The sequence below is a fragment of the Oncorhynchus keta genome, chromosome 15 (genome assembly GCF_023373465.1).
Source record: "Oncorhynchus keta strain PuntledgeMale-10-30-2019 chromosome 15, Oket_V2, whole genome shotgun sequence".
NCBI classification, from domain to species: Eukaryota; Metazoa; Chordata; class Actinopteri; order Salmoniformes; family Salmonidae; genus Oncorhynchus; species Oncorhynchus keta.
In genome coordinates, this window is record NC_068435.1 from 20,116,177 (window position 1) to 20,129,852 (window position 13,676).

Consider the following 13,676-nt stretch of genomic DNA (forward strand, 5'->3'; position numbering starts at 1 on the left):
TCTAACACCTCCCACACTGCCCCTACTCGGATGGTATCGCGCCGTCCCAACCTTCGCTCTCTCCCCCGCTACTCTCTCCTCTTCCATCCTATCATCTCTTCCCTCTGCTCAAACCTTCTCCAACCAATCTCCTGATTCTGCCTCCTCAACCCTCATCTCCTCCCTTTCTGCATCCTTTGACTCTCTATGTCCCCTATCCTCCAGGCCGGCTCGGTCCTCCCCTCCCGCCCCGTGGCTCGACGACTCATTGCGAGCTCACAGAACAGGGCTCCGGGCAGCCGAGCGGAAATGGAGGAAAACTCGCCTCCCTGCGGACCTGGCATCCTTTCACTCCCTCCTCTCTACATTGTCCTCCTCTGTCTCTGCTGCTAAAGCCATTTTCTACCACTCTAAATTCCAAGCATCTGCCTCTAACCCTAGGAAGCTCTTTGCCACCTTCTCCTCCCTCCTGAATCCCCCTCCCTCCTCCCTCTCTGCAGATGACTTCGTCAACCATTTTGAAAAGAAGGTCGACGACATCCGATCCTCGTTTGCTAAGTCAAACGGCACCGCTGGTTCTGCTCACACTGCCCTACTACCCTGTGCTCTGACCTCTTTCTCCCCTCTCTCTCCAGATGAAATCTCGCGTCTTGTGACGGCCGGCCGCCCAACAACCTGCCCGCTTGACCCTATCCCCTCCTCTCTTCTCCAGACCATTTCCGGAGACCTTCTCCCTTACCTCACCTCGCTCATCAACTCATCCCTGACCGCTGGCTATGTCCCTTCCGTCTTCAAGAGAGCGAGAGTTGCACCCCTTCTGAAAAAACCTACACTCGATCCCTCCGATGTCAACAACTACAGACCAGTATCCCTTCTTTCTTTTCTCTCCAAAACTCTTGAACGTGCCGTCCTTGGCCAGCTCTCCCGCTATCTCTCTCTGAATGACCTTCTTGATCCAAACCAGTCAGGTTTCAAGACTAGTCATTCAACTGAGACTGCTCTTCTCTGTATCACGGAGGCGCTCCGCACCGCTAAAGCTAACTCTCTCTCCTCTGCTCTCATCCTTCTAGACCTATCGGCTGCCTTCGATACTGTGAACCATCAGATCCTCCTCTCCACCCTCTCCGAGTTGGGCATCTCCGGCGCGGCCCACGCTTGGATTGCGTCCTACCTGACAGGTCGGTCCTACCAGGTGGCGTGGCGAGAATCTGTCTCCTCACCACGCGCTCTCACCACTGGTGTCCCCCAGGGCTCTGTTCTAGGCCATCTCCTATTCTCGCTATACACCAAGTCACTTGGCTCTGTCATAACCTCACATGGTCTCTCCTATCATTGCTATGCAGACGACACACAATTAATCTTCTCCTTTCCCCCTTCTGATGACCAGGTGGCGAATCGCATCTCTGCATGTCTGGCAGACATATCAGTGTGGATGACGGATCACCACCTCAAGCTGAACCTCGGCAAGACGGAGCTGCTCTTCCTCCCGGGAAGGACTGCCCGTTCCATGATCTCGCCATCACGGTTGACAACTCCATTGTGTCCTCCTCCCAGAGCGCTAAGAACCTTGGCGTGATCCTGGACAACACCCTGTCGTTCTCAACTAACATCAAGGCGGTGGCCCGTTCCTGTAGGTTCATGCTCTACAACATCCGCAGAGTACGACCCTGCCGACCTCACACAGGAAGCGGCGCAGGTCCTAATCCAGGCACTTGTCATCTCCCGTCTGGATTACTGCAACTCGCTGTTGGCTGGGCTCCCTGCCTGTGCCATTAAACCCCTACAACTCATCCAGAACGCCGCAGCCCGTCTGGTGTTCAACCTTCCCAAGTTCTCTCACGTCACCCCGCTCCTCCGCTCTCTCCACTGGCTTCCAGTTGAAGCTTGCATCCGCTACAAGACCATGGTGCTTGCCTACGGAGCTGTGAGGGGAACGGCACCTCAGTACCTCCAGGCTCTGATCAGGCCCTACACCCAAACAAGGGCACTGCATTCATCCACCTCTGGCCTGCTCGCCCCCTACCACTGAGGAAGTACAGTTCCCGCTCAGCCCAGTCAAAACTGTTCGCTGCTCTGGCCCCCCAATGGTGGAACAAACTCCCTCACGACGCCAGGACAGCGGAGTCAATCACCACCTTCCGGAGACACCTGAAACCCCACCTCTTTAAGGAATACCTAGGATAGGATAAGTAATCCTTCTCACCCCCCCTTTAAGATTTAGATGCACTATTGTAAAGTGGCTGTTCCACTGGATGTCATAAGGCTCTGGATAAGAGCGTCTGCTAAATGACTTAAATGTAAATGTACAAGCACAAAAACACACAAACCTCTCTGGATTCAGCTCAGTGGTAACAATGTCCATAATGTGTATTCTATACAAATGTTAGAGTAATCAGATCTGGCTGATTTGGGATCAGCCTTCAATAAGCTGGTCCAGATATGCCACACCAAGCTCTGTTCCTAATATTTTGTACACTCAGTGTTTATGGGGCACTCTGAGCCCTCTGTGTCATAAACTGATTCAAGATCAGTTGTTTATAGCCAGAACCACAGTAAGCCCTCTGAGGGAGAAACTGATTCAGGATCAGCATGTAATGAGTATCCGTGGCACATCCCCCACTGAGCTCTCTGTTAGAGGCTGGTTCAGGATCAGGGAATAATGAACAGAGGTGGTACAGGGTAGACCCAGTAAGCCTCCAGTTGGAATTATTGGCAGCGGGAGGAGGATCAACGTTAACTCTGAAACACAGAGGCACAGAATCCCACAACAATGCCAGGGCTTATCAGAGATAGAGGAGGGAGAGAGAGAGAGAGAGAGAGAGAGGGGGAGAGAGAGGGAGAGAGGGGTGAGCGGAGGTAGTGAGAGAGAGAGAGAGAGAGAGAGAGAGAGAGAGAGAGAGAGAGAGAGAGAGAGAGAGAGAGAGAGAGAGAGAGAGAGGGGTGAGCGGAGGTAGGGAGAGAGAGAGAGAGAGAGGGGTGAGCGGAGGTAGGGAGAGAGAGAGAGGGGTGAGCGGAGGTAGGGAGAGAGAGAGAGGGGTGAGCGGAGGTAGGGAGAGAGAGAGATGGGTGAGCGGAGGTAGGGAGAGAGAGAGAGAGAGGGGTGAGCGGAGGTAGGGAGAGAGAGAGAGGGAGAGGTATGGAGGAGTGAAAAATAGAACCAACAGCATTATTGAGAAATACTGAGCACACCGTGTGTGTGTGTGTGTGTGTGTGTGTGTGTGTGTGTGTGTGTGTGTGTGTGTGTGTGTGTGTGTGTGTGTGTGTGTGTGTGTGTGTGTGGTGTGTGTGTGTGTGTGTGTGTGTGTGTGTGTGTGTGTGTGTGTGTGTGTGTGTGTGTGTGTGTGTGTGTGTGTGTGTGTGTGTGTGTGTGTGTGTGTGTGTGTGTGTGTGTGTGCGCATTTTTGTGGATTGAGCAAATTGGCTGGTATTGAGACATGGGTGGGAGTGTATGGATTTCAGCAGACATGTATGAAGGGTGAATATTAGAAACACAGAAAGGAAATGAGAGAGTCAGAACAAGCCAGAGACATGTCAAGCTGTTCCACTAGTTCAACTTCGTATCATTACAAACGGAACCATTCCTTATTCTCTTCTCGCTGCTGGAGAAAGTCATCAGAACACAGACACCAGGCTTATCACAGGTTCACTGTGTGTATGGGTGTATTTGTGTGTCAGAAAGAGAGAGAGAGAGATGGTATTTTATTTAACCTTCATTTTGACAGGAATTCAAGTTGAGACCAATGTCTCTTTCACAAATGAGCCCTGTAATTCAAATCAAATAAAAATCCAAGTTTATTTGTCACGTGCGCCGAATACAAGCCCCAACCATCAGTGCAATTTTTAAGTAAAAATAGGTATTAGGTAAACAATAGATAAGTAAAGAAATACTAAATAAAAACAAAACTGTAAAATGACAGTCAAAATAACATTAGTGAGGGTATATACAGGTGATACCGGTACAGAGTCAATGTGCGGGAGCCCCGGTTAGTCGGGCTAATTGAGGTAATATGTACATGTAGGTATAGTTAAAGTGACTATGCATAGATAATAAACAGAGAGTAGCAGCAGCGTAAAAGAAGGGGGGAGTGGCGGGACACAATGTAAGGCCCCGGCAGGCCCCGGCAGCGTAGCCTAGTGGTTAGAGCGTTGGACTAGTAACCGGAAGGTTGCAAGTTCAAACCCCTGAGCTGACAAGGTACAAATCTGTCGTTCTGCCCCTGAACAGGCAGTTAACCCACTGTTCCCAGGCCGTCATTGAAAATAAGAATGTGTTCTTAACTGACTTGCCTGGTTAAATAAAGGTAAAATAAAAAACAAAATAAAAAATAGTCCGGTGGCCATTTGATTAATTGTTCAGGAGTCTTACGGCTTGGGGGTAGAAGCTGTTAAGAAGCATTTTGGACCGAGACTGCTCTCCGGTACCGCTTGCCGTGTGGTAGCAGAGAGAACCGTGTATGACTGGGGTTACAAAGATACACATCAAATACGAAATGAAAAACAGGATCATTGAAAAGAAACACATTTTTCATCAAAAAGGTCCTCAAATCAGCAGTCTGAATTGGTCTAGAGGTACCAAAACAGATTACGTAGAAGTCTGTGTTATTAATTTAATGTGAAATATTATTACTAATTTAACATTATGTATGGGTTATCATGTTAGCATATGTTCAGTATAGAGTAGTCTATAGCCCTAGTGTGCATATCCCCCAGGTCACCCCAACCTGAAGCTCTGACAATGGGGATGCTCAGCCCTGAACCCCTGCTTCAACCTGGAAGTCATCTTGCTGATGAGGGGATGGGGATGAGGGGGGAGAGGGGGATGAGGGGAGGATGGAGCGTTAGATTGTGGTTCCTCTGGGGCCCCTGAGAGAGAAAATGGAAGAGCAAGGACATACACACACGTACACACATTTGCACGCATGCTCACACACACACACACACACACACACACACACACACACACACACACACACACACACACACACACACACACACACACACACACACACACACACACACACACACACACACACACACACACACACACACACACACACACACACACACACACACACACACACACACACACACACACACACACACACACACACACACACACACACACACACACACACACACACACACACACACACACACACACACACACACACACACACACACATACACATGTCATGTTAATGATCATCATTAGTCACCACAGCAGAGAAGGGACTGGTTGCCCTATGGCACAGTAAGAGATTACTAAACACTCATCACTCACCCTGTTGTAAATCTCTAGGATTTTCAACATACCCATGTACGTATCTTATCTAAAGGATAACAAACATTATCTGACTGCGATTCACGCTGTTGTACTGTATGTTTAAAACTATGCATGACTATTAACCAAAGCATGAATTTTCCAACTCTTTCCAACTCTATTTTAGACTATTTTAGGCTGTGATTCAATTCAATCATCCTTTTTTGGTTATGCACCATTAAAAGACAGTGTTACCGGAGAGCGCAAGTCAATAATGCTGATGTCGGCTCAATGGTAAAATTACCTTTAAATGATCATCATTAGTCACCACAGCAGAGAAGCCACAGGTCTGCTCCTGTCCCTCAACCCAGCTAAGACACAGTAAGAGAGTCTTACTAAACACTCATCAGCCACCCAGTCTGTAAATCTACGCTGTCAACTTTTCAACATACCCATGTACGTATCTTATCTAAAGGATAACAAACATCTATCTGACTGCGATTCACGCTGTTGTACTGTATGTTTAAAACTATGCACAGACTATTAACCAAAGCATGAATTTTCCAACTCTTTCCAACTCTATTTTAGACTACATTTTAGGCTGTGATTCAAGCTTCAATCATCCAGTCTGCTCCTTTGGTTAAGACAACATTAAAAGCAACAGTGTTACCGGAGAGCTAAGACAAGTCAATAATGCTGATGTCGGCTCCTGTCAACCCAGCTCAAGGTAAAAGTCTGCTCCTTTAAATAAGACAACAGTACAGCCACAGCAACATTGTCCTTCAACCCAGCTGACCTGTCTTGCAACCCAGCTAAGACAACAGTACAGCCACAGCAACAGTCTGCTCCTGTCATACGCTGTCAACCCAGCTAAGACAACAGTACAGCCACAGCAACAGTCTGCTCCTGTCAACCCAGCTAAGACAACAGTACAGCCACAGCAACAGTCTGCTCCTGTCATACGCTGTCAACTCAGCTAAGACAACAGTACAGCCACAGCAAGTCTGCTCCTGTCATACGCTGTCAACCCAGCTAAGACAACAGTACAGCCACAGCAAAAGTCTGCGCCTGTCAACCCAGCTAAGACAACAGTACAGCCACAGCAACAGTCTGCTCCTGTCATACGCTGTCAACCCAGCTAAGACACCAGTACAGCCACAGCAACAGTCTGCTCCTGTCAACCCAGCTAAGACAACAGTACAGCCACAGCAACAGTCTGCTCCTGTCAACCCAGCTAAGACAACAGTACAGCCACAGCAACAGTCTGCTCCTGTCAACCCAGCTAAGACAACAGTACAGCCACAGCAACAGTCTGCTCCTGTCAACCCAGCTAAGACAACAGTACAGCCACAGCAACAGTCTGCTCCTGTCAACCCAGCTAAGACAACAGTACAGCCACAGCAACAGTCTGCTCCTGTCAACCCAGCTAAGACAACAGTACAGCCACAGCAACAGTCTGCTCCTGTCAACCCAGCTAAGACAACAGTACAGCCACAGCAACAGTCTGCTCCTGTCAACCCAGCTAAGACAACAGTACAGCCACAGAAACAGTCTGCTCCTGTCAACCCAGCTAAGACAACAGTACAGCCACAGCAACAGTCTGCTCCTGTCATACGCTGTCAACCCAGCTAAGACAACCTTCCCAGAAGACTGGAGGATGTTATAGAAGCAAAGGGAGGACCAACTCCATATTAATACCCATTATTTTGGAATGAGATGTTCGACTAACAGGTGTCCACATACGTTTGGCCATGTAGTGTATGAGTGTGTCTGCCTGCGTCCCTGCCTACGTGCGCTTGCGTGTGTGCACGTAGGCGTGCATGTGTGTGTGTGACAGCAGAACGTCACTCCGGGCTAATCCTAACAGGCACAGAGGTCTGGATACGTCTGTCTGACTGGCATCTGGTCAGGTGGCAGGGGAACGATCTGTCATCCAGTCAGAACCACACCGACCAAGCACTTTGCTCTGCACGGAAAGGCCTGGAATATAACTGGATGGTTCTGTGTTTGTTTGGCCCTGAGCTTTCAGGTAGTTGCCAGGGATGAAGGTGTTGATGGCCCTAGGGCTTCTCACTGTGTCTGTGTCTCTGGTTCTGGCTTGCCCTCGGCCACCCAGCTGTCCACTGCGTAGGCCTTTGGTTGAATACGAAACCATTTTTTTTGTGCAATGCTAAGATACACATTAGTTGCTTATACATAATCTCTCGTGGACAGACTATGTAAACATAAATGGTAGATCTGTCATGATACAATGCGATAAGTGAAATAGTGAGCAGCATTAGTTCCGGTGCTTGGGTTTTTCACCACTGGTTATTTGGACAAATCACGATTTCACAGGTGTTCACAGGCATCATTCGTATTTCCTGTTCCGATCCTCCTTCTTTCTTTTTTCTCTAAACTGGATCGGTGTCCCTATACCGGGACGGTTGATCTAATGTGCGCTAATGTGATTAGCATGACGTTGTATGTAACAGCAACATTTCTAGGACATAGATATGTTTTATATGGGCAGAAAGATTAAATTATTGTTAATCTAACTGAAGTGTCCAATTTACAGTAGCTATTACAGTCAACAACAAAACACTTGTATCAAGGCAAATGGCTTGATACATTACCTCTGAAGGAAAATAATGTACTTACATTCAGTAATAATGCTCTGATTTGTCATCCTGAGGGTACCAGACAGAAATAAAATGTAGCATAGTTTTGTCTGATAAAATGAATTTATTTTTAAATTCAAATGTAGGAACTGGGATATACAGTTTGAGCCCCTGCTGTCTCTGGCTCCACACCCACCCCACCCAGCCATCTAGATGTGTGAAAGTTAGTGTATAAGCTAATGATCCATCATGTATGACATTCCTGGGAGTGTGTAAACAAAACAAATATATTACCATATAGTTATCTTGAAAATACTTGAAAATGTATCAATTCACCATTTGGGCACATTTGGGCTGACTTGATACAAAATATTGTACAGTATCGCAACGCTTCACTGGATCAATCTGAAACTTTGCACGCACACTGCTTCCATCTAGTGATCAAAATCTGAATTGCGCCTAAACTGTAATATTACATAATGGCCCTTCTCTTGCATTTCAAAGATGATGGATTAAAAAAAAATTAAAATGCATGTGTTTTTGTTTGTATTTTCTTTTAGCAGCTCTAATGTGTTGTATTCTCCTACATTCATTTCACATTTCCACAAACTTCAAAGTGTTTCCTTTCAAATGGTATCAAGCATATGCACATTCCTGCTTCAGGTCCTGAACTACAGGCAGTCAGATTTGGGAATATTATTTTAGGCAAAAATTGAAAGAAAGGGTCAGATCCTTATTAACATCCATGGACCCAGAACTTAAAGAGCAACTGAAGGCAATAAACAACTTCTCTCATATAAAATGGCCTATGTGGATTCGATATGAGTCAGAAACATTTATTGTAGTGTCAAAATTGAGTACAAAGCGTAAATTAAATCATTTTGGTCATAAAGTCAGTCTTGTCCAAAACAGAGATTTGTAAGATAATTATGGAAAATGGTATGTCACGGAATGAAGGGTTCTGTAACAGTTTTAATTGGGTTGGAGTTATTTCAATCCTGTCTAGAGCTGGCAGCACCAAAATAATCATCAATTAAGAGCGCAGCTGCACATGACCCGATGTAATGCCCATGGTCAATTTGGTTTGACATTCGATATCCCTACACAATGTACATGGGACAATATTTTTAAATGTCAATAGCTCCAAATTGTAAAACTCTAACCAAATATTTTAAGCATTTGATGAGTAAACTAAAATATGTGCAACATCAGAATATTGTCCCATGTAAATGTTATAATTTATTGACGGTCCCTAACGAGCCCAGAGATACACTTTCCAATATCAACTTTGTCACGGTCACACACCAGCCGGCTAAAGCTAATTGACTAAATAAGTTGGCTTGCTTGCTAGTTAGTCTAGGCTACTTCCAGACACAAATACCTGGTTAGATGGTTTCAAGTTATTTAGAAGGGTGAGTGACTGTAACTGTGTGCTGTTTTGGCCGAGTGAAAGCACGTTCGAACACACACACACACACACATACACACACACACACACACACACACACACACACACACACACACACACACACACACACACACACACACACACACACACACACACACACACACACACACACACACACACACACACACACACACATAAAGCACGCCTCCATGACCCAAATCTTGTTCTCAGTCACATTTCCTAATGAGAATTGAAACGGAGGCTAAATCAGAAAGTTCTTAACCCCTTTAACACCTGACTTTAGTTCTGGGTTAACTGAGCTTATTTAAACACTTAGTCTCCCAGATAGTCCTAGACTGAAACTTCACCATAACAAAGTCCATTATCAGTACAGACTTTCTGTGATTCACTACTTTCATTAAACACTCGCTTCCTTCGCCTCTAGCCATTATTTCTGGTCGCGTTGGCTTTAACTAGGAGTCTTTCTTTCTGTAATGTTTACAATCAGTCCCCAGCAACACAGCATATATTCCTGTCTTATTCCTCTCCTGATAAGAATTTGATGGTTCATTATTATAATGTTTAATTAATTTGTTTTAGAATAGTGACATCATCAAGGCCCTGCTTAGTGACAAGGCCCTGCTTAGTGACAAGACCCTGCTTAGTGACAAGGCCCTGCTTAGTGACAAGGCCCTGCTTAGTGACAAGGCCCTGCTTAGTGACAAGGCCCTGCTTAGATAATGCAGTGCGGTTGGGTCAGTGTGAGCTTTAACATTATATTACGTAACATATTCAACACTGTTGGATCGTCTTCAGGCAGTGTGTCTGCGTACTGGATGTGTGTGGTGAATGTTTGCTGGGTGTGTATGTGTGTGGTTGAGTGTGTTCAAATCCATTTTCAAGTCTCTGTTTGTGCTTGTGTGTGTGAGAGTGAGAGGGAGGCAGGGAGAGAGAGAGGGAGAGAGAGAGAGAGAGAGAGAGAGAGAGAGAGAGATATTAGTGCTGAGCTAAGGGAATTCTCATAGAGGCTCAGTGATTCCTCTCCCCATCTGGAGAGCATGGCGGGCAGGAAGTAGATAAGAACGTCTTCAAAGAAAACGTTGCACACACACACACATTAAAGACGACGCAGTGAAAATGTATTCTTAAACAGTGCAGTCGCAGCCCAGCCTGTTATTGTGTAGTGTGTTTTTGGCCAGAGCCATGGTACTGACTGGCTGGGAGTCCCATTCCAGAAGGACTGGGTTTGTCTGCTGTTTATGTTGCTCTCTGCGTTTGTGTGTGTGTGTGTCTGCAGGCCTGTGTCTGTTTGTGTTAGGGTTTGTGTGTGTGTCTCTGCAGGCCTGTCTCTGTTTGTGTTAGGGTTTGAGTGTGTGTGTCTCTGCAGGCCTGTGTCTGTTTGTGTTAGGGTTTGAGTGTGTGTCTCTGCAGGCCTGTCTCTGTTTGTGTTAGGGTTTGAGTGTGTGTCTCTGCAGGCCTGTCTCTGTTTGTGTTAGGGTTTGAGTGTGTATGTCTGCAGGCCTGTGTCTGTTTGTGTTAGGGTTTGAGTGTGTGTCTCTGCAGGCCTGTCTCTGTTTGTGTTAGGGTTTGAGTGTGTGTCTCTGCAGGTCTGTCTCTGTTTGTGTTAGGGTTTGAGTGTGTGTGTCTCTGCAGGCCTGTGTCTGTTTGTGTTAGGGTTTGAGTGTGTGTCTCTGCAGGCCTGTCTCTGTTTGTGTTAGGGTTTGAGTGTGTGTCTCTGCAGGCCTGTGTCTGTTTGTGTTAGGGTTTGAGTGTGTGTCTCTGCAGGCCTGTCTCTGTTTGTGTTAGGGTTTGAGTGTGTGTGTCTCTGCAGGCCTGTCTCTGTTTGTGTTAGGGTTTGAGTGTGTGTGTCTCTGCAGGCCTGTCTCTGTTTGTGTTAGGGTTTGTGTCTCTGCAGGCCTGTGTCTGTTTGTGTTAGGGTTTGAGTGTGTGTGTCTCTGCAGGCCTGTCTCTGTTTGTGTTAGGGTTTGAGTGTGTGTCTCTGCAGGCCTGTGTCTGTTTGTGTTAGGGTTTGAGTGTGTGTGTCTCTGCAGGCCTGTCTCTGTTTGTGTTAGGGTTTGAGTGTGTGTCTCTGCAGGCCTGTGTCTGTTTGTGTTAGGGTTTGAGTGTGTATGTCTGCAGGCCTGTGTCTGTTTGTGTTAGGGTTTGAGTGTGTCTCTGCAGGCCTGTCTCTGTTTGTGTTAGGGTTTGAGTGTGTGTCTCTGCAGGTCTGTCTCTGTTTGTGTTAGGGTTTGAGTGTGTGTGTCTCTGCAGGCCTGTGTCTGTTTGTGTTAGGGTTTGAGTGTGTGTCTCTGCAGGTCTGTCTCTGTTTGTGTTAGGGTTTGAGTGTGTGTCTCTGCAGGCCTGTGTCTATTTGTGTTAGGGTTTGAGTGTGTGTCTCTGCAGGCCTGTCTCTGTTTGTGTTAGGGTTTGAGTGTGTGTGTCTCTGCAGGCCTGTCTCTGTTTGTGTTAGGGTTTGAGTGTGTGTGTCTCTGCAGGCCTGTCTCTGTCTCTGCAGGCCTGTGTCTGTTTGTGTTAGGGTTTGAGTGTGTGTGTCTCTGCAGGCCTGTCTCTGTTTGTGTTAGGGTTTGAGTGTGTGTCTCTGCAGGTCTGTCTCTGTTTGTGTTAGGGTTTGAGTGTGTGTGTCTCTGCAGGCCTGTCTCTGTTTGTGTTAGGGTTTGAGTGTGTATGTCTGCAGGCCTGTGTCTGTTTGTGTTAGGGTTTGAGTGTGTATGTCTGCAGGCCTGTGTCTGTTTGTGTTAGGGTTTGAGTGTGTGTCTCTGCAGGCCTGTCTCTGTTTGTGTTAGGGTTTGAGTGTGTGTCTCTGCAGGTCTGTCTCTGTTTGTGTTAGGGTTTGAGTGTGTGTCTCTGCAGGCCTGTGTCTGTTTGTGTTAGGGTTTGAGTGTGTGTCTCTGCAGGTCTGTCTCTGTTTGTGTTAGGGTTTGAGTGTGTGTCTCTGCAGGCCTGTGTCTATTTGTGTTAGGGTTTGAGTGTGTGTCTCTGCAGGCCTGTCTCTGTTTGTGTTAGGGTTTGAGTGTGTGTGTCTCTGCAGGCCTGTCTCTGTTTGTGTTAGGGTTTGAGTGTGTGTGTCTCTGCAGGCCTGTCTCTGTTTGTGTTAGGGTTTGAGTGTGTGTCTCTGCAGGCCTGTGTCTGTTTGTGTTAGGGTTTGAGTGTGTGTGTCTCTGCAGGCCTGTCTCTGTTTGTGTTAGGGTTTGAGTGTGTGTCTCTGCAGGCCTGTGTCTGTTTGTGTTAGGGTTTGAGTGTGTGTGTCTCTGCAGGCCTGTCTCTGTTTGTGTTAGGGTTTGAGTGTGTGTCTCTGCAGGCCTGTGTCTGTTTGTGTTAGGGTTTGAGTGTGTGTCTCTGCAGGCCTGTGTCTGTTTGTGTTAGGGTTTGAGTGTGTGTCTCTGCAGGCCTGTGTCTGTTTGTGTTAGGGTTTGAGTGTGTGTGTCTCTGCAGGCCTGTCTCTGTTTGTGTTAGGGTTTGAGTGTGTGTCTCTGCAGGCCTGTGTCTGTTTGTGTTAGGGTTTGAGTGTGTGTCTCTGCAGGCCTGTGTCTGTTTGTGTTAGGGTTTGAGTGTGTGTCTCTGCAGGCCTGTGTCTGTTTGTGTTAGGGTTTGAGTGTGTGTCTCTGCAGGCCTGTGTATGATTGTGTTAGGGTTTGAGTGTGTGTCTCTGCAGGCCTGTGTCTGTTTGTGTTAGGTTTTAAGTGTGTGTCTCTGCAGGCCTGTGTCTGTTTGTGTTAGGGTTTAAGTGTGTGTGTGTCTGCACAATGTAAGTGTATGTTAGAGAATCTCTCTATATCCCACTCAGTGCGTTTTATTTGGATGGCAACATTATCTTCCCCTGCACATCCCATCCTGCCTCAGAATACATTTAAACACTTCCTCTCTGGGTTCATCTCAGTGGCATATTTCATATGCAGTACAAAGCAATGAGACAGAGCCCCAGCCCTCACAGCTAAGCTACACTAAACGGTATTATAGGAAACAGCGCTGCTGTTGTTTGTCGCCAGAAAAAAATACAAAAACATTAAAGGGAAATGATACTCTTTCATTCTTGCATTTTGTTTGCTTCCCCCTGGAAATGTATCCATTTCATAATAAGAATTACATGAAGAAAAAAACTAAATTCAACTGTTTAACACTGTTGAACATGTCCCGTTTCCTGTCTCATTCCAGGTTACCTCCTGGAGTTGCTGAACCGTTCTGAGGGTGTCCTGCAGCAGTCGTATCCTCCGGCGCTGGGTTCCCTGTACACCCAGAACACCCGCGTGTTCTCTGACCTGTACACAGAGCTGAGACGGTACTACCGTGGTTCCAGCGTTAACATAGAGGAGGCGCTCAACGAGTTCTGGGCCCGCCTGCTGGAGAGGATGTTCAAGGGAGCCAATGGACGGTATCTCATAGGTACGTAAACATTACACATTGAACTTAA

The 13,676-nt window shown here is 46.8% G+C and overlaps 1 protein-coding gene across 1 annotated transcript in view; it reads left to right on the forward strand.

Annotated features, from left to right (window-relative positions):
- Positions 1-13,676, forward strand: part of LOC118371069 (glypican-1-like) — a 148,413-nt gene that overhangs the window by 90,529 nt on the left and 44,208 nt on the right. Inside the window, exon 4 of the mRNA XM_052463599.1 lies at positions 13,421-13,648. Within this exon, the coding sequence (XP_052319559.1) occupies positions 13,421-13,648 (228 nt within the window). The remainder of the gene's footprint in view (positions 1-13,420; positions 13,649-13,676) is intronic.